Below are 26,819 nucleotides of genomic sequence, written 5' to 3'. Positions count from 1 at the left end.
ACTGGACCTCTGAGGAGGATCCTGCACGGCCCCTCCTCTGACTCTGATTGTCACCACCGGTCTAGGTATGAAGCACATTGGACTCTAGACTGGACCTGTGAGGAGGATCCTGCACAGCAACTCCTCTGACACAGATTGCCACCACCGGTCTAAGTATGAAGTGCATTGGACTCTAGACTGGACCTGTAAGGAGGATCCTACACGGCTCCTCCTCTAACTCCGATTGTCACCACCGGTCTAAGTATGAAGCGCATTGGACTCTAGACTGGACCTGTGAGGAGGATCCTACACGGCTCCTCCTCTGACTCCGATTGTCACCACTGGTCTAAATATGAAGCGCATTGGACTCTAGGCTGGACCTGTAAGGAGGATCCTGCACGGCTCCTCCTCTGACTCTGATTGTGACCACCGTTCTAAGTATGAAGCGCATTGGACTCTAGACTGGACCTGTGAGGAGGATCCTACACGGCTCCTCCTATGACTCCGATTGTCCCTACCGGGTTAAGTATGAAGCGCATTGGACTCTAGACTGGACCTGTGAGGAGGATCCTGCAACGCTCCTCCTCTGACTCCGATTGTCCCCACCGGGTTAAGTATGAAGCGCATTGGACTCTAGACTGGACCTGTGAGGAGGATCCTGCAACGCTCCTCCTCTGACTCCGATTTTCACCACCAGTCTAAGTATGAAGCGCATTGGACTCTAGACTGGACCTGTGAGGAGTATCCTGCACAGCTCCTCCTCTGACTCCGATTGTCACCACCGGTCTAAGCATGAAGCGCATTGGACTCTAGACTGGACCTGTGAGGAGGATCCTACACAGCTCCTCCTTTGACTCCAATTCTCACCACCGGTCTAGGTATGAAGCACATTGGACTCTAGACTGGACCTGTGAGGAGGATCCTGCACAGCAACTCCTCTGACACAGATTGCCACCACCGGTCTAAGTATGAAGTGCATTGGACTCTAGACTGGACCTTTGAGGAGGATCCTGCACAGCTCCTCCTCTGACTCTGATTGTCACCACCAGTGTAGGTATGAAGCACATTGGACTCTAGACTGGACCTGTGAGGAGGATCCGCATTGGCCCCTCCTCTGACTCTGATTGTCACCACCAGTGTAGGTATGAAGCCCATTGGACTCTAGACTGGACCTGTGAGGAGGATCCTGCACAGCTCCTCCTCTGACTCCGATTGTCACCCGCGCATTGGACTCTAGACTGGACCTGTGAGGAGGATCCTGCACAGCTCCTCCTCTGACTCTGATTGTCACCACTGGTCTAAGTATGAAGCGCATTGGACTCTAGACTGGACCTGTGAGGAGTATCCTACACGGCTCTCCTCTGACTCTGATTGTCACCACCAGTCTAAGTATGAAGCGCATTGAACTCTAGACTGGACCTGTGAGGAGGATCCTGCACAGCTCCTCCTCTGACTCTGATTGTCACCACCAGTCTAAGTATGAAGCGCATTGGACTCTAGGCTGGACCTGTGAGGAGGATCCTGCACAGCTCCTCCTCTGACTCTGATTGTCACCACCAGTCTAAGTATGAAGCGCATTGGACTCTAGGCTGGACCTGTGAGGAGGATCCTACACGGCTCCTCCTCTGACTCTGATTGTCACCACCAGTCTAAGTATGAAGCGCATTGGACTCTAGACTGGACCTGTGAGGAGGATTCTGCATGGCTCCTCCTCTGACTCCGATTGTCACCACCGGTCTAAGTATGAAGCGCATTGGACTCTAGACAGGACCTGTGAGGAGGATCCTACACGGCTCCTCCTATGACTCCGATTGTCACCACCGGTCTAAGTATGAAGCGCATTGGACTCTAGACTGGATCTGTGAGGAGGATCCTGCACGGCTCCTCCTCTGACTCCGATTGTCACCACCGGTCTAAGTATGAAGCGCATTGGGCTCTAGACTGGATCTGTGAGGAGGATCCTGCACGGCTCCTCCTCTGACTCCGATTGTCCCCACCAGGTTAAGTATGAAGCGCATTGGACTCTAGACTGGACCTGTGAGGAGGATCCTGCAACGCTCCTCCTCTGACACGATTGTCACCACCGGTCTAAGCATGAAGCGCATTGGACTCTAGACTGGACCTGTGAGGAGTATCCTACACAGCTCCTCCTTTGACTCCAATTCTCACCACCGATCTAGGTATGAAGCACATTGGACTCTAGACTGGACCTGTGAGGAGGATCCTGCACGGCAACTCCTCTGACACAGATTGCCACCACCGGTCTAAGTATGAAGCGCATTGGACTCTAGACTGGACCTTTGAGGAGGATCCTGCACAGCTCCTCCTCTGATTGTCACCACCAGTCTAAGTATGAAGCGCATTGGACTCTAGACTGGACCTGTGAGGAGGTTCCTGCACGGCTCCTCCTCTGACTCTGATTGTCACCACCAGTCTAAGTATAAAGTGCATTGGACTCTAGACTGGACCTTTGAGGAGGATTCTGCATGGCTCCTCCTCTGACTCCGATTGTCACCACCGGTCTAAGTATGAAGCGCATTGGACTCTAGACAGGACCTGTGAGGAGGATCCTACACAGCTCCTCCTATGACTCCGATTGTCACCACCGGTCTAAGTATGAAGCGCATTGGACTCTAGACTGGATCTGTGAGGAGGATCCTGCACGGCTCCTCCTCTGACTCCGATTGTCACCACCGGTCTAAGTATGAAGCGCATTGGGCTCTAGACTGGATCTGTGAGGAGGATCCTGCACGGCTCCTCCTCTGACTCCGATTGTCCCCACCAGGTTAAGTATGAAGCGCATTGGACTCTAGACTGGACCTGTGAGGAGGATCCTGCAACGCTCCTCCTCTGACACGATTGTCACCACCGGTCTAAGCATGAAGCGCATTGGACTCTAGACTGGACCTGTGAGGAGTATCCTACACAGCTCCTCCTTTGACTCCAATTCTCACCACCGATCTAGGTATGAAGCACATTGGACTCTAGACTGGACCTGTGAGGAGGATCCTGCACAGCAACTCCTCTGACACAGATTGCCACCACCGGTCTAAGTATGAAGCGCATTGGACTCTAGACTGGACCTTTGAGGAGGATCCTGCACAGCTCCTCCTCTGACTCTGATTGTCACCACCAGTCTAAGTATGAAGCGCATTGGACTCTAGACTGGACCTGTGAGGAGGTTCCTGCACGGCTCCTCCTCTGACTCTGATTGTCACCACCAGTCTAAGTATAAAGTGCATTGGACTCTAGACTGGACCTTTGAGGAGGATCCTGCATGGCTCCTCCTCTGACTCCTATTGTCACCACCGGTCTAAACATGAAGCGCATTGGACTCTAGACAGGACCTCTGAGGAGGATCATGCACAGCTCCTCCTCTGACACAGATTGTCACCACCGGTCTAAGTATGAAGCGCATTGGACTCTAGACGGGACCTGTGAGGAGGATCCTGCACAGCTCCTCCCCTGACTCCGTTTGTCAGAACCGGTCTAAGTATGAAGCGCATTGGATTCTAGACTGGACCTGTGAGTAGGATCCTACACGGCTCCTCCTCTGACTCCGATTGTCACCGCCGGTCTAGGTATGTAGCGCATTGGACTCTAGACTGGACCTGTGAGGAGGATCCTGCACAGCTCCTCCTCTGACTCCGATTGTCACCACCGGTCTAAGCATGAAGCGCATTGGACTCTAGACTGGACCTGTGAGGAGGATCCTGCACAGCTCCTCCTCTGACTCTGATTGTCACCACCAGTCTAAGTATGAAGCGCATTGGACTCTAGACTGGACCTGTGAGGAGGATTCTGCACAGCTCCTCCTCTGACTCCGGTTGTCACCACCGGTCTAAGCATGAAGCGCATTGGACTCTAGACTGGACCTGTGAGGAGGATCCTACACAGCTCCTCCTTTGACTCCAATTCTCACCACCGGTCTAGGTATGAAGCACATTGGACTCTAGACTGGACCTGTGAGGAGGATCCTGCACAGCAACTCCTCTGACACAGATTGCCACCACCGGTCTAAGTATGAAGTGCATTGGACTCTATACTGGACCTTTGAGGAGGATACTGCACAGCTCCTCCTCTGACTCTGATTGTCACCACCAGTGTAGGTATGAAGCACATTGGACTCTAGACTGGACCTGTGAGGAGGATCCGCATTGGCCCCTCCTCTGACTCTGATTGTCACCACCAGTGTAGGTATGAAGCCCATTGGACTCTAGACTGGACCTGTGAGGAGGATCCTGCACAGCTCCTCCTCTGACTCCGATTGTCACCCGCGCATTGGACTCTAGACTGGACCTGTGAGGAGGATCCTGCACAGCTCCTCCTCTGACTCTGATTGTCACCACTGGTCTAAGTATGAAGCGCATTGGACTCTAGACTGGACCTGTGAGGAGTATCCTACACGGCTCCTCCTCTGACTCTGATTGTCACCACCAGTCTAAGTATGAAGCGCATTGAACTCTAGACTGGACCTGTGAGGAGGATCCTGCACAGCTCCTCCTCTGACTCTGATTGTCACCACCAGTCTAAGTATGAAGCGCATTGGACTCTAGGCTGGACCTGTGAGGAGGATCCTGCACAGCTCCTCCTCTGACTCTGATTGTCACCACCAGTCTAAGTATGAAGCGCATTGGACTCTAGGGTGGACCTGTGAGGAGGATCATACACGGCTCCTCCTCTGACTCTGATTGTCACCACCAGTCTAAGTATGAAGCGCATTGGACTCTAGACTGGACCTGTGAGGAGGATTCTGCATGGCTCCTCCTCTGACTCCGATTGTCACCACCGGTCTAAGTATGAAGCGCATTGGACTCTAGACAGGACCTGTGAGGAGGATCCTACACGGCTCCTCCTATGACTCCGATTGTCACCACCGGTCTAAGTATGAAGCGCATTGGACTCTAGACTGGATCTGTGAGGAGGATCCTGCACGGCTCCTCCTCTGACTCCGATTGTCACCACCGGTCTAAGTATGAAGCGCATTGGGCTCTAGACTGGATCTGTGAGGAGGATCCTGCACGGCTCCTCCTCTGACTCCGATTGTCCCCACCAGGTTAAGTATGAAGCGCATTGGACTCTAGACTGGACCTGTGAGGAGGATCCTGCAACGCTCCTCCTCTGACACGATTGTCACCACCGGTCTAAGCATGAAGCGCATTGGACTCTAGACTGGACCTGTGAGGAGTATCCTACACAGCTCCTCCTTTGACTCCAATTCTCACCACCGATCTAGGTATGAAGCACATTGGACTCTAGACTGGACCTGTGAGGAGGATCCTGCACAGCAACTCCTCTGACACAGATTGCCACCACCGGTCTAAGTATGAAGCGCATTGGACTCTAGACTGGACCTTTGAGGAGGATCCTGCACAGCTCCTCCTCTGACTCTGATTGTCACCACCAGTCTAAGTATGAAGCGCATTGGACTCCAGACTGGACCTGTGAGGAGGTTCCTGCACGGCTCCTCCTCTGACTCTGATTGTCACCACCAGTCTAAGTATAAAGTGCATTGGACTCTAGACTGGACCTTTGAGGAGGATCCTGCATGGCTCCTCCTCTGACTCCGATTGTCACCACCGGTCTAAACATGAAGCGCATTGGACTCTAGACTGGACCTGTGAGTAGGATCCTACACGGCTCCTCCTCTGACTCCGATTGTCACCGCCGGTCTAGGTATGTAGCGCATTGGACTCTAGACTGGACCTGTGAGGAGGATCCTGCACAGCTCCTCCTCTGACTCCGATTGTCACCACTGGTCTAAGCATGAAGCGCATTGGACTCTAGACTGGACCTGTGAGGAGGATACTGCACAGCTCCTCCTCTGACTCTGATTGTCACCACCAGTCTAAGTATGAAGCGCATTGGACTCTAGCCTGGACCTGTGAGGAGGATTCTGCACAGCTCCTCCTCTGACTCCGGTTGTCACCACCGGTCTAAGTATGAAGCGCATTGGACTCTAGACTGGACCTGTGAGGAGGATCATGCACAGCTCCTCCCCTGACTCTGAGTGTCCCGACCGGTCTAAATATGAAGTGCATTGGACTCTAGACTGGACCTGTGAGGAGGATCCTGCACAGCTCCTCCTCTGACTCCGAGTGTCACCACCGGTCTAAGTTTGAAGCGCATTGGACTCTAGACAGGACCTGTGAGGAGGATCATGCACAGCTCCTCCCCTGACTCCGTTTGTCAGAACCGGTCTAAGTATGAAGCGCATTGGATTCTAGACTGGACCTGTGAGGAGGATCCTACACGGCTCCTCCTCTGACTCCGATTGTCACCGCCGGTCTAGGTATGTAGCGCATTGGACTCTAGACTGGACCTGTGAGGAGGATCCTGCACGGCTCTTCCTCTGACTCTGATTGTCACCACCAGTCTAAGTTTGAAGCGCATTGGACTCTAGACTGGACCTGTGAGGAGGATCCTACACGGCTCCTGCTCTAACTCCGATTGTCACCACCGGTCTAAGTATGAAGCGCATTGGACTCTAGACGGGACCTGTGAGGAGGATCATGCACAGCTCCTCCCCTGACTCCGTTTGTGAGAACCGGTCTAAGTATGAAGCGCATTGGATCCTAGACTGGACCTGTGAGGAGGATCCTACACGGCTCCTCCTCTGACTCTGATTGTCACCGCCGGTCTAGGTATGTAGCGCATTGGACTCTAGACTGGACCTGTGAGGAGGATCATGCACGGCTCCTCCTCTGACTCCGGTTGTCACCACCGGTCTGGGAGGTGGAGTGATCTGACAGGGGCAGAGTGAGATTTGGCTCCATCTTCCTTCTCCACCCAAACGCTGAAGACCCTCTACGCCCATAAATGACGGTGTTTGTACAGTGCAGCTAGGACCATGCTAGACATTGAGACAAAGAGATTTACCAAGCCATATATACCTATGGGCCCCAAGTTCTAGTGAGCTTTCAATCATAGGATAGTGTTTAGGGAACCTAGCTGGTAAGAGCACGCACGGACATTGGCTCTGTGCACCTTCGCAACCTCTTTAAGAACCTAGAGCCCTATAGCAATGAGTCAAGTGCCTGTTTTTTTTGTGTCATGTGTGTCTAAAGTTAACACAATTAATCTGCATTTCTCCTTCTTAATGCAGTGACTTTAGACAGCATGTCTGGGACCGAGATGCAATCTCTGCTCGCTGCTTTTGAGTTGATCTGATTAAAGTTAGACAATAATTTGGAGGTGTTTTGAGTTAGCTAAGTCTTAAAAACCTCTAGTACAGCAAAACAGGCTCTCGGCTGAACATGATGTGGTTCCCGCTACACTTAGGTGATGGATACATGGACGCTGAGCTCCTGGCTTGTGTGCTGTCATGGCTCTGGTGGAGGAGACTGGAAGAGGTTAGGGGCAAGGGTGAGGGTTGTCGGGTTTAAACTGATGTAGCAGCCTACCAGTTGAGTCCCCGTTAGGACCTTGTGTTTGAGTGAAGGAAACAGCTATAAGATACCATTTTTACTTCTATGATTTTACCCCAGAAGGTCCAGATTTGAGTTGTGTACAAGTATGACTTCAGAGTAGCAGTATGACTTCAGAGTTCTGCAGAATCATGTCCCAGTACCACCTCTGCTTTCACGTATGCTTCTTTTACACATCAAATATTATTTTCATCAGATCTTTACTCTCAATAGTCATTCGAGTTTAGGTCTGAAATGTCACATCCTGTAAATGGGTCTCACAAACAGTATGCTATATGAAAATATGTATATTTTATGTCCAAGTAACTATTTATGTTGGTAAATTCTTGATAATCTTTCTTTTCAGGAGAAGACTCACCCAGTCCAATGGACAATCAGGTAAGACACATTTGTGAACTATTGCATGGTTCTGTCACCGTAGATATATCATAACCTTCCCCCACCTCTATGCACACACTCAAACTCAGTAGTTCACTCTATCTTGCTCACCTTTTCGCACGCACCTTTAAACTGAGTCAATGGCAGTGGCGGTCGACAAGGATCGGGTGTGTAGGGGGGAGAGGGTGAATAAAAAGTGTAATTAAACTTATCTCCTTGCCGGGTCCTCCTCTTCACGTCCCCTCTCTGGCCGGAACAGGAAGCACTGAAGCTTCCCTGAGCAAATCATTGGTCAGAGCTCTGTGGTTCGGTGCTCAGATAGGTGCTCGAAGCCTGGACATGTTCTTCACCCAAGCTGTAATGCAGCCTGGGTCGAGAACATGTGAAATGCGCATGAATGTTTGGCTGACCCAAGATAGCCAGCCAAACATTCATGCGCACTTAGGGATTGAAAACCACTCCTCCCCTCCCCTCGCCTGCTCTATCAGCAGAGCAGCCCCACCACACCTGGCAAGGCTGCTGCGCCTATAACAGGAAAAAAGAAAATAATAATACATTGAATACTATCATAATTGTTTTCCTTACACTGCTGAAAAGCAGTGAGGCAACGTGCCTCCTCCTTAGCGGAGGAGCCGCCACTGGCCAATGGCAGTTGCTCATCTGCGCTACTCATTCTCCTGCTCACGCCGGGCTTTTCTCTTGTGGTCAGTGATAAAGCGCTTTGCACTGTGTAAATCTTGGTGCAAACTTGGGTGTAGACTGAGCTCTCCTATTAATCTTTAGTTCCGAGCGACTATAGTCCTCACAATCGGTACAGTGCAATAACGTGAAGCACATTAGGCTCCATATAAAGGACAGAGAGTATTAGATTTGCAAACTATGAAGGTTTATTAAAAGATTAGCAAAGTTGCAAATTCAAATCATCAAGTTAGCTGAAATTCAATAGCTAGTACATGAATGCATTAGTCAATATATTTCAAAGTAATTCAACATCATAAATGCAAAGACAAACAGTTATAAAGTTGTGTCAAATAAAGCAAAGAAAAACACTTTTATCTGAGGAGAATGCCCTGTCCTGCTAAGCTACCAGAAGGTCAGGGAATTGGGGAGAAATCAGAGTGAAGGTGTCAGCTTGAGAGCTTGAAAGACAGATGCAACTTCTTACAAGAATGAAAGGGCATCAAAATCAATAGGAAAGAGAATGAATTCCCTCTAAGAGACCGGCAAAGCTTCTTCTGGCAAGGACCAAAGGCATCTGATCTGTGTCTACACTGCAGGAGTTTAAATCAGTTTTTGTACAATTTTGCTACACATACACATGACTTCCAGGAGGTGCGGTTTCAGGAACAGAAAGATAAACCATTGTTATCAGTTGCATAAGCACAATGCCGCTTTCTAAATGTTCTTCAGACTCCAGTTATCTGCAACATAATGAGACACATTTGTCTCAGAACGATGCTCATTAACATATTATATAATGAGTGCGTAAAATTAACATTTACGTGAAAATGAAGAAACAGATGATATAATCTTCATAGTTGCTGGTACAGCTTTTCCTCGGCAATGAAAATAAAGAAAATAAATGGAAAGAAAATGTATGGCAGACTAACGGCCATCTTAAAATACAACCTATGTTATCCACAGTCAGATAAACCTGGTTAACGCACAGTAAATATATTTGTGTGTTGCATGTTAATATTCTTATGTGTTCAAATCATTTAACAATGAGAAATCTCTACAATCAATGATTCACATGTGTCCTCTCTTCTCTCTGTAGCCTGCGGCGGAGATTCAATTCAGTTCAGTCAGTTTTGTGCCTGAGCGAGGAACTCCAGCGACGCCGGTATCCCCCGAAAACGCTGTCTATTCTGAAGTCAGGCGGTAATGAGGCTGCAGGGGACGCTCCATCCTAAATAGAAGGGGGACCCTCGGTAGGTAAGAGGCAGGTAGGCGGGGACAATAACAAAATACAAAATCAAGAAAATACCTGCCGATCAAATTCCATCATACGCCTAACTATATGCCCCCCAAAACAGACCGAGAACAATTCAATACAAATATATAGAAATTGTATTACATCACATAAATCTCCTTCAATATATAAATATCAAACCGCATAATTATTTTCTTTAAAAATAGAGAACACATTTCATCAATACAGTCCCACATACCAATTTCAAATATCCCTCTCATACCATCATACATACCAGAGTTGCAAACAATCCATACCACATACACACAACATATCCAAAGTACATAACAGCCACAGGCTGATCTAGATGTTACAGATGAGAATAAGTCATCGGGGAGATGGAAAAAAGATCAGTCAAAATATCCCCAATTGAGAAAACGCCGACGCGTGTTTTGGTGTGTGGCCCCAGCCGGGGCTACACCCTCATCAGGGCGGAGATGTACAACTCACAGTGGGACAGGATATCAATTCGAGAAGGAGAATCGCCACATTTCAAAAGGAAGAATACCCGCTAGGGACCAGATAATTATACGGCCACAGTCACTGCTTCAAAGATGCTCACAAGCGTTAGCCATTGATGGATCTATGTAGCGCTCATGGTTGATCCTATCTTGCAACACGATGCCAGGACAACAAAGATAGGTTGGTTAGGGCGAACTGAAGGTACCTTCCCAGGATCCGCTAGGCCCAACGTCAATTATCAGATTTTGTAAAGCTTTCAGAATATAACGTGACAGGATAATTCCGCCGACGGTCCAACAGTACTCCACGATTCCCGCATCAGAAAGGTGAAAAAAAACGCAGGGGACTCTCCAACAATGTCTTGTGACCAATCACATTCAACTGTTCTATCAAGATGTCTGCTTCATGTTCACAGCCGGCTGATTGGATCCAAGAAGCGAAATCTGAGGTACAGTACACTTTCATGAGTAGTTTATTTCACTAAGACCATCAGTGAATGTCACTCTCCTCGATTTCTATTTGCTTTCTCGCATTGTGTGCACCCCGTTTCACTGTACTATGTGCCTTGAGCAGTGTACGCCCTCATTGCTGCACTCGCTATAGGAAGACCGCTGTGAAGCCGAAGACTAAGAGGTGGAGCCAGTAGTGGGACCCACACCTCATTCCCCTTCTGAACTCTAGTAACTCCAGCCTCAGAAACTTTGATGTTTCCTAGCAGAGAAGACCATGACCACCACCATGAATAATCATCTTTACACCACCCAGGACCTTGAATAGTGAAAATATGAGCCCAGCGCACACTAGAAAAAGAACCTTCATTATAAATCCAGAACCCTCATTATATATTCAGAACGCTCATTATATATTCAGAAGCCTCATGATATATTCAGAATCCACACTATATATTCAGAGCCCTCATGATATATTCAAAACCCATAATATGTATTCACGGGTGAACCAAGGTAGTCCATGTTGATAGCTGATCGCGTTTGAACAGCTCCTGTTAACCCTTTGTGGCAAAGTGATGTACTGGGGTACAGTCTGTGCGTATGTTCTGCTGGTAATTCTTTCAACCAGTTACACCGTGGTGTTTGTCTTCAGAAGACTCCATGGCCTATGCAATGCTATCAGCCCCCTATTTGTTAATTATGTTTTATATTTATCCGGAGTGTTGCTGTTTTTGATCGGATGTAATTTCCTTATATACAAGAATCAACATATGAAACCAATTGTGTAGCAATGCAAGGTCTAAACATGACACAATTATAAAAATCCTGCACCTGGAGTGGCACGGTGAGGCGACAGCTTGTACTAAGGAAAGGAACTTGGATAAAGAGCTGGGAAGGGTGAGGGTGTGAGGGGCACAGAAAGGGTTTTTAGTGCCTCTGCACCGGTCAGTGTGGACATGATGGAAACAAATGAACTCCAGAAATCAGGGAAAGTGAAGCCGGATGTGACATGTGACATTCATGGTCCCACGCTTCAATGTGTGGAAGGCTATCTTGTATTGTAAACCCTAGTGCATGTGGGATTGGAGAGTCCAGCCCCTCTGGAAGGAAAGTCGGAGGCAAGGTGCAGGTTCAGCTATGCTTTATTACACTTTAGAAATAACCCTTATAGGGGAGAGCCGGTCCGCTGGTTGCAGTCCTGCAGTCGCAATGGCCGCCCGGCGTCACGTCTCCCCGCAATGCCTCGCGGCGTATCACGTGACTGCCGGGAGGCTAGACCGCGACACTACACATCTTCCCCCTTAACAATTGCAGATATAACTATACTGTGGCCCACAGGTGTTGGAGAGAAAGAGAGAGAGAGAGAGAATGATGTGACAACTGAAAGTCTCTGAAGTGTTCAGGTGGTTTAACCTTTTCGGTGCGACCGCGTTTCCCCCTCCGGTGCTGGGCCGTAATAGAAACGGGCGTGGTCATGACGGAACGGTTCCGTCATGAGCACAGCTCAACCGACGCTCATGACGGAACCGCTCCGTCATGAGCACCGAAGGGGTTAACCGTGTTCACAACTGAAAGTCAAGGAAGTGTTTGGGTAGCTTCACCGCACGGCCCTTGACGGGTGTGAACTCCCATCTCTTGCTCCTTTCCCCCGCGGGGTCCATTTGACTTTGTGCCTTCCTCCTGGTCTCTACCAAGGTCGTTGGGTGTCTCGCCTGGAATGCCCCCTTCGTCTGCATCCTGGCTGGGCAACCACGGGGTCGAGCGGCGGGCTGACTGACCTTCCGTATTTGTTGAGTTTCCCGCCTCACTCCTGTTGCACCCTTCCGTTCCCTCGCACCTTTGGTCTGTAGCTGGTGCTGCTGCTCCCGCGATGCTGGGGCTTTTTTCTATATCGCTGTTGTCCTGCAAGATCTTGTTACACTTGGCCATCCTGGATTGTGACCAGACCTTGCCATTGTTCAACAAGGCAGAGCGGGTGTATACGTCCACGACTCGCAGGGGCTCACTGAACTTGCTATCTCCTTTTAGCCCTAGTTGGCCCTTCTTGACTCGGACCCAGTCGCCCTCCGCCAGTGAGGCTTCACACACATTGTTCCGCTTGTCGTAATGTGCCTTGTAAATGCTTTGTGCCTTCTCTAGGTTGCTGCGGATGTTGGCCGGCGACCATTTGCTTTGGAGTCGCATGGTCATCCAGTCTGTGTTGTCTCTGGTGAAGGGTTCTCTGCCTTTGAGGATCTTAAACGGGCTGTAGCCTGTTAAGGTGGGTGTGATGCGGTAGGCCCATACCGTGTTTCTGACTTCGTACTCCCAATTCTTACTGGCGCTGATGGCTACCTGGATCGAGCCCATGATCACCCGGTTAAAGCGCTCCACTAAGCCGTTGCCCGCAGGGTGGTAGACCGGAGTGCACTTTGTCCGGATTCCTTTGCGGTTGGTGAAGGCAGTCCACTTGGCTGACGTGAACTAGGGACCATTGTCCCTGGTGATGGACTTGGGCATGCCTTCCCTCAGAAAGATGTTGGTGAGGAAGGCGATGATGGCGTTGGAATCTACTGATTTGCTGATTTCGATTTCTGGCCACTTTGAGTAGCGGTACACCACTACGATGAGGTGTTTGGGTGTACCCCATGTGTCTAGTACAGGGCCTACCATGTTGATGGAGAAATCCTCCCAGGGGTTGTTGGGAGTGGAGAACTCACCCATGGGAGGGTCTCATGGTGATGAGTGCTTTGTCGGCCCTGACGCAATGGGCGCATGCTCTCACGAACCTCTCCACATGGATGTCCATGGCGGGCCACCAATACAGCAGTTTTATTCGTCTTTTTGCTTTGACATGCCACGATGGCCTTCGTGGTTGATGTGAAGAATGCGGTCATGGAGGGCCTTTGGAGGCACCACTTTGTCGCCCCGCAGCAGAATTATGGAGTCCTCACCGATGGAGAGTTCATCGCGGACCTCCCAGTATTTTCTGAGGTCACTACCGATGTGCTTCTTCTCTGGCCAGCCCTGCGTGAAGTACAACTTGACTTGGGAGAGTACCGTGTCCAGCGTGTAGGCTTCTTCCCAGTCCTGGGCAATGATGGTGTTTTTGTGGTCCATCATAAAGGCGCCTCTGTAATCGTCCCAATCCGATGGAGTGACAGGTTCTTCCATGGCTGCTGCCCTGCTGAGAAAGTCCGCCACTCTGTTCTGTGGGCCAGGAATGTACTCCACATCGTAGACGAAGTCCAAGGGACGCAATGTCATTTTGGGGATGCGTGGAGTGGCTGTAACATTGCTGCTGGAGGTGAGAACTTTGATCAGGGCCTGTGGTCGGTACGGAGCGTGAATCGTGACCCCCACAGATATTGCCGGAATTTCTCCATCGCCCAGATGGATGCTAGAATCTCTTTCTCAATTACGCTGTACTTCTCTTCACTATGGGGTGAGGGAGGGCGAAGCGAACCGCACCGTCCTCTCAGAGCCATCCGTAGCTCTCTGGGAAAGGACTGCTCCCAGTCCTTTGTCGCTGGCGTCCGTGGTCAGGATACTGGCCACATCTCCATCGAATCCCTGTAGGGGAACCGCTTCACAGATATCTTGTTTGATGGCAGAGAATTCCACTTCCGTCTCCTCCGACCAAGAGAAGGCGTTCTTCTCCTTAAACAGTTGGCGTAGGCTATGTGTCTTTGTCCCAAAGTTCCTGACGAATTTACTGTAGAACTCCACCAGTCCCAGGAAAGAGTAAACATTGCCCTTGGTTTTGGTGGAGGGTGCGGACATGATGGCCTCCACATTCGCAAGTTTGGGGGTGATTCCCATGTCGCTGATTTCATGCCCCAGATAAGTGACTTTTCGGAGACCAAATTTGCATTTCTCTAACTCCGCCGTGAGGCCGTTGGCTGCTAGTGTTTGCAGAACGGTGTGCAAAATGTTATCATGTTCAGCCCTGGATTTCCCCATGACGAGGATGTCATCTTGAAACTAGAGGATTCCTTGGACCCCTTGGAACAATTTGTGCATGAGCTTTTGAAAGACTGCGGCCGCCGATGCGAGTCCAAATGGCAAGCGTCTGAATCGGTAGCAACTGAAGGGCGTGATGAAGGATGTACGTTTTCGGCATGACGGGTGGAGTGACCCCTGGTGGTAGGCGGCTTTGAGGTCGATAGTGGAAAACCACTTAATATCTTTAGTCTGGGCCAGTATCTTGTTTATTTTGGGCAATGGGAACTTGTCCACGATTATGTTTTTGTTAAGTTCGCGAAGATCAATGCAAAGGCGTATCTTCCCGCTCTGTTTGCGCGCCACCACCAAGGGCGCAAGCCACTCTGCACATTCGATTGGTTTGATGATGTCGCTGTCTTCTAATCGTTTCAGTTCCAGCTGCACTGCCTCTCTTCAGTTGAATGGGATGTTTCGGACTTTGTGAGAAACTGGTACTGCTCCGTCTTTGAGCACAATCCTGTGCAAGAACTTTGACATCTTCCCAATGCGGTCGCTGAAAACTGTGGGGAACTCTGCTTGGAGCGAGGCAGGTGCAGATGTGTTTTCCATCAGGAGCTCTTGTGTGTCCAAACCGGGTTTGAGCTGGATGCCGAGCTCTCCCTGGTCTGCCCATCCCAGGACTGATGGGCCTTTCTGCGCCACGTACAACTTCGCTGTAGTGTGCCTGCCCTTCGAATTCGAACAGTAGCCACCGGAATCCCACCATGGGGATCCGTTCCCCCGTGTACGTGACTGGGTGGACGTCCATGGGGTGGAGATGGTTCCCCAACGTGTGGGCAAAGTCCAGAGCCCAAATCTGCTTCTGGATGATGGTGTATGGTGAACCGGAGTCAGCTACCATGGTGACGTGAACACCCCCGACTACAAACTCACAGGACGGCTTTTTGGTTGCAACGCCCCCAATGCCCAGGATGTGGTCCTCAATGCAAAGGATGCTGTCTTGGTCGGAGAGATCTGCTCCCACTTGATCGTCGGAGGTATCCTGGACGTATTTGACTGCAGCGTTTCTGGGCCTCCCCGAAGTGTCCTGTGATGGCACAGAAGGAGCATTTGATGTGGAACGCCGGGCATTTTCTGTCATTCCCCATGTGGGAGTGGCTGCCACATCTGTAACACGCACCTTGTTTGCCCTGCAGGACGCGACTGGGGCCTCTGCCTTTAGGCGTAGGTTGTCGGGTTGAGACGGAGCTCTTCTTGATTTTTGCTGGTGGACTCTTCCGGTCGGTGATTTTGCACACTGTGGCTTGAGGAGCCGTGTCTTTCTTGGCCGCAAGAGCGCAGCGTTTGGATAACTCCGCTCGCTTTACGATCGCGATGATCTCTGGAAGGGACGCCTCTCCGCTTACCCAGAGCTTTTGCTGCACGCTCGTATGGGTGGAGTGCATGATAATTTGGTCCCTTATGAGGTTGTCTTGCAGGGTGCCGAACTTGCAGTTGATGGCTAGTTTCTTGAGGGCCGCCACGTTGTCCTCCACTGACGCTCATTCCGCCTGTTTCCGCTGGAAGAAATTGTAACGGTCAATGGCCGTGCATATCACCGGCTGGTGGTGGCCGTCTAGGTCGGCGAGGGCGTGTTGGAACACATCATCATCGGATGATGCCCTGGCCTTCTTCACCATTTGCTCGCGCACGCGCAGACCTTCCGGTCCCAGATTGTGTAACAGGATTTCCTTCCACCGTTTGCTGGAAAATTCCTCTTCGCCTTTGTCCTCCAACGCTGAGAGGGAATTCAAGAAGCACCCCTTCCAGTCTGCCCATTTCATGGCTGGTTCACCGGGCTTAGGCAGGAAGGGCACCGGGTTGGTGAGGGAGAAGGTTTGAGCACAGATGGCGGTGTGGCGTGGACGGCAAGGGACCCTCACGGTGCACGTAGAATCCAACAGGACTCCCACTGACTTGGTTGGGGGCAGGGCACCTCTTGCTGAATTGCAGGCCGCTGAGTGCTGCCCGGAGCGCTTATGGTGCTAGTGGCAGGCCGTGGTGGGCTTAGTTGTAGCTGAGGCCGCAGGAGGCCTGCTCTTGACCCTGTTGTGGGAGTGTACAGCGGGACACACAGCCCTCCTGGAATGCGGATGGCATGGATAGTGCGCTCCGAGGCAAACGCCGAGATCACCACGTGCTGAGGGTGGCTCCTCTATAAGTAGGCCTGCTGGCGCTCGCCTACGCGCCCGATGTGGCAATGTAACTGTTGGCTCCTCTTGCTGTGTGCTTGACAGTGGTTGCCCCCAGGGCACCGGCCTAGTGGTGCTGTGATAGACACCCTTGATCTTAGGCCTGGTAGCGGCCGCCTGGGTACACAGGCCCCACAGTGCTGCTAGTGGCTCCTTATGGGGTTAAGCCTGGAGGTTGCTGCCCTACTTCACAGGCCTCGCTGTGCTGCAGGTGGCTCCTTAGGGAATTTGGCCTGGTGGTGGCAGTTCATTGAGCGCAGACTTCGCCGTGCCGCCTAGAGTGAGGTTGGAACACCCCACGCCGAATTTCGCGCCGAGTGTGGGTTAGGCCAGGGCAGTGTGCTGCGCCGGAAGATGATATGCAGGAGGACTGCCGCCTAATGATGGGACTGGAGGAGCGCGAGAACAATGCGCCCCCAACGAGGATCTGCGCCAGCTCCCCCCTACCTGGACGGAGGTCAGATGGTGCACTGGTTCTTCCTCTCTCGTCGCCACTGTGGGGTTGGAGAGTCCAGCCCCTCTGGAAGAAAATTCAGAGGCAAGGTGCAGGTTCAACTGTGCTTTATTGCACTTTAGAAATAACCCTCATAGGGGAGAGCCGGTTTGTTGGTTGCAGTCCCGCAGTCACAATGGACCCCCGCATCACGTCTCCCCGCAATGCCTTGCGGCGGATCATGTGACTGCCAGGAGGCTAGACCCTGACATTACAGTGCATACTACCATCATTTCTAGGCCTAAATGAGGTCTAGAATTTTAAACTCAAGTATTACTTATTGATGGCTGGGTTGGGACGGTAGCTCAGCTTCTCAGAGTGTGCGCGTGGTCTTGTTGCGCTGCAGCTGTGCAGGATGCTGTACCCTGCAGTTCCCTAGGAGCAACGTTAGCTTACAGGCTACCCAAGAGGTGGACAAGACTAGAGGTAGGTCTAGACATCCATCAAGGCTGTGATAGTGCGTCCTGTTAATTCTGCAAAATGTATCAAATATTGCTAGGAAAATCTGTGGGGCATCAGGTCTTGCACTGCTGCTGAATGGTCATGAAATTGTGAATGTGAAGTGGTTCCACTTGAGGGAATTGTAGTGCACAAAAGTGACAATGTCATTGAATGTAAGGTAGTGGAAAGCCCCCAGCAAGGATTATGGAAGGGTGAAGGGGGTGTATGACTACCACAGGACAGCAATATATATATCAAACCTGCTGCCTGTCGCTGCATATTGCATTGTCTCACAACTGGTCATTTGTAATTCAGACACAGAAGTGTGTTACCCAAGACTTGTGGGGTAGAGCTGTTGAAAGGGTCTAGGGGGCCTATTTACAAGCCCCTTACACTGCTGGTGTGTCACTCTTTAAATGGGAAAATGTGACATACCAGCAGCCAAGGGGCTTGTAAATAAGTCCTTAGGTGTGTACTGCTGTGTGGACCATTAGCCCTTTGAGGCTCCGCTGTGCAATATGCGACTCCTGACCTCTCCTTGAGCTCCACTATTTTCTACTCCTTCTTGAAAGATTCATTCACTGGTTTCTAGATTCAGGCTCCAAAACCAATCTAAGAACTTTGTGCATTCATTTAACAACAGTGACAACCTCTTGATTTTGGGTACTGAGTTAGAGGGATTGGGGCACTGTTCACACTCACCCAAGGTCAGACTTTCTTCCCTTCCTCGTGCCACTCTTTAACAATGGGCAGAAAACCTGCATAGAACCAAGAAGGAAGAGAAGTAGGAATAAACTATAACTGCACTGCAGAGAGAATGTGTCATATTCAGGCCTGGGAGTGAGAGGTGACATAGATCAGACCTGGGAGCGAGCGGTGACATAGATCAGTCCTGAGAGCGAGCGGTGACATAGATCAGACCTGGGAACGAGCGGTGACATAGATCAGTCCTGAGAGCGAGTGGTGACATAGATCAGACCTGGGAGCGAGCAGTGACATAGATCAGACCAGGGAGTGAGCGGTGACATAGATCAGTCCTGGGAGCGAGCGGTAAAATAGATCAAACCTGGGAGAGATCGATGACATAGATCAGACCAGGGAGTGAGCAGTGACATAGATCAGACCTGGGAGCGAGCGGTGACATAGATCAGTCCTGAGAGCGAGTGGTGACATAGATCAGACCTGGGAGCAAGCAGTGACATAGATCAGACCAGGGAGTGAGAGGTGACATAGATCAGTCCTGGGAGCGAGCGGTGAAATAGATCAGACCAGGGAGAGATCGATGACATAGATCAGACCTAGTAGCGAGCGGTGACATAGATAAAACCTGGGAGTGAGCAGTGACATAGATCAGACCCCGGAGCGAGCAATGACATAGATCAGACCCCGGAGCGAGCAGTGACATAGATCAGACCTGGGAGTGAGCAGTGATATAGATCAGTCCTGACAGCGAGCGGTGACATAGATCAGACCTGGGAGCGAGCAGTGACATAGATCAGACTTGGCAGCAAGCGCTGACAAGGATCACACCTGGGAGAGAGAGGAGACATAGATTAGATCAGGGAGCAGGTTGTGACATAGATCAGACCTGGGAGCGAGCGGTGTCATAGAAAAGTCCTGAGAGCGAGAGGTGAAGTAAATCAGACCTGGGAGTGAGGAGTGCTATAGAACAGACCTGGGAGCGCTTGGTGACATAGATAAGACCTGAGAGCGAGGGGCGACACAGATCAGACCTGGGAGCAAGCGGTGACATAGATCAGACCTTGAAGCAAGCGGTGACATAGATCAGACCTGGGAGCGAGAGGTGACATAGATCAGACCTGGGAGCAAGCTGTGACATAGATCAGACCTGGGAGCGAGCGGTGACACAGATCAGACCTGGGAGCGAGCGGTGACATAGATCAGACTTGGGAGTGAGGGGTGACATAGATCAGACTTGGGAGTGAGCGGTGACATAGATCAGACCTGGGAGCGAGCAGTGACATAGATCAGCCCTGGGAACGAGAGGTGACATAGATCACACCTGGGAGCAATCGGCGACGTAGATCAGACCTGGGAGTGAGCAGTGACATCGATCAGACCAGGGAGCGAGGAGTGAAATAGAACAGACCTGGGAGCGAGCTGTGACATAGATCAGACCAGGGAGCGAGCAGTGAAATAGATCAGACCTGTGAGCGACCTGTGAAATAGATCAGGCCTGGGAGCGAGCGGTGACATAGATCAGACCTTGGAGTGAGCGATGACATAGATAAGACCTGGGAGCGAGCAGTGACATAGATCAGACCTTGGAGCGAGTCGTGACATAGAGCAGACCTTGGAGCAAGCGGTGACATAGAGCAGACCTTGGAGCGAGTCGTGACATAGAGCAGACCTTGGAGCGAGCGGTGACATAGAGCAGACCTTGGAGCGAGTCGTGACATAGAGCAGACCTTGGAGCGAGCGGTGACATAGAGCAGACCTGGGAGCAGGGGTGACATAGAGCAGACCTTGGAGCGAGCGGTGACATAGATCAGACCTTGGAGTGAGCGGTGAAATAGATCACACCTGGGAGCGAGGCGTGACATAGATCAGACCTTGGAGCGAGCGGTGACATAGAGCAGACCTTGGAGCGAGCGGTGACATAGATCAGACCTGGGAGCACTTGGTGACATAGATAAGCCCTGGGAGCGAGCAGTGACTTAGATCAGACCTGGGAGCACTTGGTGACATAGATAAGCCCTGGGAGCGAGCAGTGACATAGATCAGTCTGGGGAGCGAGCGGTGACATAGATCAGACCTGGGAGCACTTGGTGACATAGATAAGCCCTGGGAGCGAGCAGTGACATAGATCAGACCTGGGAGCACTTGGTGACATAGATAAGCCCTGGGAGCGAGCAGTGACATAGATCAGACCTGGGAGCACTTGGTGACATAGATAAGCCCTGGGAGCGAGCAGTGACATAGATCAGTCCGGGGAGCGAGCGGTGACATAGATCAGACCTGGGAGCACTTGGTGACATAGATAAGCCCTGGGAGCGAGCAGTGACATAGATCAGACCTGGGAGCACTTGGTGACATAGATAAGCCCTGGGAGTGAGCAGTGATATAGATCAGACCTTGGAGCGAGCGGTGACATAGATCAGACCTGGGAGCACTTGGTGACATAGATAAGCCCTGGGAGCGAGCAGTGACATAGATCAGACCTGGGAGCACTTGGTGACATAGATAAGCCCTGGGAGCGAGCAGTGACATAGATCAGTCCGGGGAGCGAGCGGTGACATAGATCAGACCTGGGAGCACTTGGTGACATAGATAAGCCCTGGGAGCGAGCAGTGACATAGATCAGACCTGGGAGCACTTGGTGACATAGATAAGCCCTGGGAGCGAGCAGTGACATAGATCAGACCTGGGAGCACTTGGTGACATAGATAAGCCCTGGGAGCGAGCAGTGACATAGATCAGTCCGGGGAGCGAGCGGTGACATAGATCAGACCTGGGAGCACTTGGTGACATAGATAAGCCCTGGGAGCGAGCAGTGACATAGATCAGACCTGGGAGCACTTGGTGACATAGATAAGCCCTGGGAGTGAGCAGTGATATAGATCAGACCTGGGACCAAGCAGTGACATAGATCAGACCCCGGAGCGAGCAGTGACATAGATCAGACCTGGGAGTGAGCAGTGATATAGATCAGTCCTGACAGCGAGCGGTGACATAGATCAGACCTGGGAGCGAGCAGTGACATAGATCAGACTTGGCAGCAAGCGCTGACAAGGATCACACCTGGGAGAGAGAGGAGACATAGATTAGATCAGGGAGCAGGTTGTGACATAGATCAGACCTGGGAGCGAGCGGTGTCATAGAAAAGTCCTGAGAGCGAGAGGTGAAGTAAATCAGACCTGGGAGTGAGGAGTGCTATAGAACAGACCTGGGAGCGCTTGGTGACATAGATAAGACCTGAGAGCGAGGGGCGACACAGATCAGACCTGGGAGCAAGCGGTGACATAGATCAGACCTTGAAGCAAGCGGTGACATAGATCAGACCTGGGAGCGAGAGGTGACATAGATCAGACCTGGGAGCAAGCTGTGACATAGATCAGACCTGGGAGCGAGCGGTGACACAGATCAGACCTGGGAGCGAGCGGTGACATAGATCAGACTTGGGAGTGAGGGGTGACATAGATCAGACTTGGGAGTGAGCGGTGACATAGATCAGACCTGGGAGCGAGCAGTGACATAGATCAGCCCTGGGAACGAGAGGTGACATAGATCACACCTGGGAGCAATCGGCGACGTAGATCAGACCTGGGAGTGAGCAGTGACATCGATCAGACCAGGGAGCGAGGAGTGAAATAGAACAGACCTGGGAGCGAGCTGTGACATAGATCAGACCAGGGAGCGAGCAGTGAAATAGATCAGACCTGTGAGCGACCTGTGAAATAGATCAGGCCTGGGAGCGAGCGGTGACATAGATCAGACCTTGGAGTGAGCGATGACATAGATAAGACCTGGGAGCGAGCAGTGACATAGATCAGACCTTGGAGCGAGTCGTGACATAGAGCAGACCTTGGAGCAAGCGGTGACATAGAGCAGACCTTGGAGCGAGTCGTGACATAGAGCAGACCTTGGAGCGAGCGGTGACATAGAGCAGACCTTGGAGCGAGTCGTGACATAGAGCAGACCTTGGAGCGAGCGGTGACATAGAGCAGACCTGGGAGCAGGGGTGACATAGAGCAGACCTTGGAGCGAGCGGTGACATAGATCAGACCTTGGAGTGAGCGGTGAAATAGATCACACCTGGGAGCGAGGCGTGACATAGATCAGACCTTGGAGCGAGCGGTGACATAGAGCAGACCTTGGAGCGAGCGGTGACATAGATCAGACCTGGGAGCACTTGGTGACATAGATAAGCCCTGGGAGCGAGCAGTGACTTAGATCAGACCTGGGAGCACTTGGTGACATAGATAAGCCCTGGGAGCGAGCAGTGACATAGATCAGTCCGGGGAGCGAGCGGTGACATAGATCAGACCTGGGAGCACTTGGTGACATAGATAAGCCCTGGGAGCGAGCAGTGGCATAGATCAGACCTGGGAGCACTTGGTGACATAGATAAGCCCTGGGAGCGAGCAGTGACATAGATCAGACCTGGGAGCACTTGGTGACATAGATAAGCCCTGGGAGCGAGCAGTGACATAGATCAGTCCGGGGAGCGAGCGGTGACATAGATCAGACCTGGGAGCACTTGGTGACATAGATAAGCCCTGGGAGCGAGCAGTGACATAGATCAGACCTGGGAGCACTTGGTGACATAGATAAGCCCTGGGAGTGAGCAGTGATATAGATCAGACCTTGGAGCGAGCGGTGACATAGATCAGACCTGGGAGCACTTGGTGACATAGATAAGCCCTGGGAGCGAGCAGTGACATAGATCAGACCTGGGAGCACTTGGTGACATAGATAAGCCCTGGGAGCGAGCAGTGACATAGATCAGTCCGGGGAGCGAGCGGTGACATAGATCAGACCTGGGAGCACTTGGTGACATAGATAAGCCCTGGGAGCGAGCAGTGACATAGATCAGACCTGGGAGCACTTGGTGACATAGATAAGCCCTGGGAGCGAGCAGTGACATAGATCAGACCTGGGAGCACTTGGTGACATAGATAAGCCCTGGGAGCGAGCAGTGACATAGATCAGTCCGGGGAGCGAGCGGTGACATAGATCAGACCTGGGAGCACTTGGTGACATAGATAAGCCCTGGGAGCGAGCAGTGACATAGATCAGACCTGGGAGCACTTGGTGACATAGATAAGCCCTGGGAGTGAGCAGTGATATAGATCAGACCTGGGACCAAGCAGTGACATAGATCAGACCTGGGAGCGAGTGGTGACATAGATCAGCCCTGGGACCAAGCAGTGACATAGATCAGACTTGAGAGCGAGCTGTGACGTGGATCAGACCAGGGAGCGAGTAATGACTCAAAAAGCAGCTGGGAGCGAGATAGAACCTGGACGAGAGTGAGGTATGAGGTACATACATAGCTTGGAGTGAGATAGGTTTGGATGGGAGTGAGGTCTGGTGTGTATATGTAGCAGTGAGTGATCTTTAATGTAGATGTGACCGTACTATGATGTGTATAGAGGTGGAGAGAGTTATGGCGTAGACGGTAGCAGGTTTTGTTCTTTGATGTACATGAGGGCTGGCCAAAGGTGATGTTGGAGCAGGTGTGAGAAGGCCTGAGGCCAGCGGAAACACACTACTAATAAAATGACCCTGTCTCGTACCCTATTCCTGTGGGTTTCAGCCTTTACCCACCCAAGCTCGCCCAGAGGGGTAGAGAACAAGGAATCACCTAGTGTCAATATGAGCTCGAAGCCAACCAGCAGTTGTTGGAGGGGGCCAGATGTTAACACTTCATAAGTCACACAATAGAAGTGAAACAAGAATCCCTGGATTGACTCAGCCCTCCACAGAGGCCTCATGTCTGAGTGGGTGATGGACTCTCAGCCACAACACTCCTAGAACCTCACAGAGACGGTGAAGGGCTGACGTCTGCAGAGCAGACTGGACTCCTTCTGTTTCCTCATCTAAAGATTGGTTAATGATCTGGGGGAGAAGTAAATTAACTTGCTCTCCCATTACTTAATTATTAATGTTAGATCCTTTAATGAGATAAACCTCCGCAGCCTCTGTGGCTGTGACCTGTGGTGGCGTCAGAGTGACTGAGTCCACCGGGCCTGGCCTAACCTGAGCCTGGCAGGGCTTTCATCACTTTGTTGCACCTCCCTGGCTCTGGGGTACAGGTTGACCTCACCTGTGGGGGGGTTCGGTCTACACCAGCGGTGGCCTCAGAGTGACGGAGTCCAGTGAGCCTGCCCCTGCTGGGAAGGGTCTTTCTTCGCACTGTGACACCTCCCTGGCTCTGGGGTACAGGAGGACCTCACCTGTGGGTGTTGGTGCTATCTCTGGCCCCAGCCATGTCAGTGTTATAGAAGTGAATGCAACACTTCAGTGGGCTCCTCACTGCTTGGGAAGTATTGAAACTCCACCCAGCCCCTCGCCTTTCTTCTGTCAAACCACCAGCTTCCACTCTCGTCCCAGGGCTCTGCCTCGGAGACGACAGAGGTTGTTATATCTGAATAGGGCATAACAAAGCTGAAGACTCGTCTCAGGCTACTGTCTTTTCACAGTCATTCGCGGGCACTCTAATGTTTTGTCTTTCATGGAATTTAGTCTAATTTTTCTTAAATGTTATGTTATTACACGGATAAAAATTGCACATTTTTTGCATGCTTTTACTAGATACCCTGGTCCAGAATTACGGTGATTTGACGAAGAGCAACGCAGTAAGACAACTTGCTGTGCTGTGTCACATGGAAGGGGCTGGAATGTGAATATATATTGACTAAGATATGGCACATTCCTGCTCTCTCCCTGTGCTGGGGCACTGTGTGCTCCCTAGCACCAACACAGACACCCTTGCGCCATGGTGCAAGGCCCCCTGCTTTGCAGGGGCGCAGGAGACACTATATTTCTGGAGGGCACATGGACAACTTATTGGACTTTCCAATGACCCTATACAAATCGCCCGTTGTGTGAGACCGCACGCCCATTAAACGGTGCCTGATGACTCCAAAATCCCTCCGCTTCTCTGGCAAGAAGGTTTTGGGCTCTTCACTGCCAGGGCTTGGCTTTCAAAATATATAGGGGAGTGAGTACCAAATAGGCAGGTAATGGCAGTCCCGAGACTTAAAAATCTCAGAAAAATAGTGCATATACTATGTTCATTTTTTGTACGAAAGGTGAAACCCCTGCAGGGGGAAATTTTACATATTGAAGAAACACCACTTTAAAGAACACTACTTCCCAAAGCATTAATAGTCCAGAAACCGGCTAACTCTATCACCACTCGTTGACTTTGAGCTTGTCTTTGATTCTGTACAGTGCTCCACTGCCTTGTGGCTGGGTTATTTCTAAAGAAATTCCACTTACATACATAAGCATACATATACAGGAAGACTAGTGCCATGAGAAAGAGTGATAGCAAAACACTTGGTCTAAAGAAAATGAGTGATTCTGCCAACCAAAAAGAAGTATTTTCCTGTTTTCCTGCTCTAAGACATGTTTATAGACATTGCCCTGTGTGTGTTTGGGATCTGTCTGATCACTTTCTAGGGGAACTGACCGTTAATAATTTTGCATTGTTTTTTTAGATGTGACCTGAATGACTGGGCCCAGTACTGCAGACGAGGACTCACCAGTGATGTGTACAGAACTTACAACTGTCTGCTGATTTTGCTCCTCGACATGCAATCCAGAAGTATTCATACTGGCCCTACGTTGTTGGCATCTGTCATCCTGGACCCAGACTCATGCCTAGAGCCATTACGCTCCTAGCTGCCAACTTGCCACATGTCAAAGGCAGGCCCTTCATATAGTTATGGATTTTCGACCCACTGTACTTTGCATGCCTGGATTTCAAAGTCCATGCCTATAGCAGAATACATAAAGCTACAAGTACCAGAATGCAAAGGGCTGCTGGCTAAAGAGCCAGGACTGGCTGATGAACTTATCTATGATTTTTTTCCACTTGGATCTTTAAAAATGAAAGTCACTATGCTGAAAGTCTAATTTGTACAGGTCTATAAAAACATAGTTTTTCCTTGAAAGCCTACTTGTGTGTCCCTAATTCAAGAAAACCCACAGATGTCACAGACAAACACAAAGAGACAGCAAAGAGGGCATGTGGTGCTAAAGCACTTGGCAAGTTTTATTGAGTGTTTCAAGAAGATGCCCTAGCAGGCCTGAGATTTCTAAAGGTGGATGGGGGACCAACTAGTACAATGAGGTCATAAGGACCACTCACATTTCAAATGTTGGTGCAATACTTTAGTAAATCACTTGTTCTTTTTGTGAATCACAACAGGCCTAAGTGGAAACATTAAGTTTTAAAATGAGAACATTATCCGGCCCTTAAATAGTACAGACTTGATAATAGGGCAACTTGGTTTACGCTTGGCGTGTCTGCAAAAAGCGCCCTTATATTTCTATTCAGGTTTGGGACATCACACATCAAAAATGATTATA

The 26,819-nt window shown here is 50.7% G+C and overlaps 1 protein-coding gene across 3 annotated transcripts in view; it reads left to right on the top strand.

Annotated features, from left to right (window-relative positions):
• LOC144766580 (cell adhesion molecule CEACAM8-like) overlaps positions 1 to 26,395 on the top strand; it is a 160,573-nt gene extending 134,178 nt beyond the window's left edge. The window contains exons 5-7 of one of the 3 annotated variants that reach the window (XR_013597848.1): positions 7,753 to 7,784; positions 9,562 to 9,730; positions 25,946 to 26,395. Coding sequence is in view for 1 of the 3 variants with exons in the window: in XM_078650377.1 (XP_078506503.1) it covers positions 7,753 to 7,784; positions 9,562 to 9,669 (140 nt within the window). In the remaining 2 variants the exon portion in view is untranslated. The remainder of the gene's footprint in view (positions 1 to 7,752; positions 7,785 to 9,561; positions 9,731 to 25,945) is intronic. The other 2 variants (XR_013597847.1, XM_078650377.1) reach the window with 2 other exon arrangements.
• The last annotated feature ends 424 nt before the right edge of the window (positions 26,396 to 26,819 follow it).

The sequence above is a fragment of the Lissotriton helveticus genome, chromosome 7 (assembly GCF_964261635.1).
Source record: "Lissotriton helveticus chromosome 7, aLisHel1.1, whole genome shotgun sequence".
Lineage (NCBI taxonomy): Eukaryota > Metazoa > Chordata > Amphibia > Caudata > Salamandridae > Lissotriton > Lissotriton helveticus.
The sequence above is the reverse complement of the archived record's forward strand: the minus strand, read 5'-3'. Positions and strand labels throughout refer to the sequence as shown.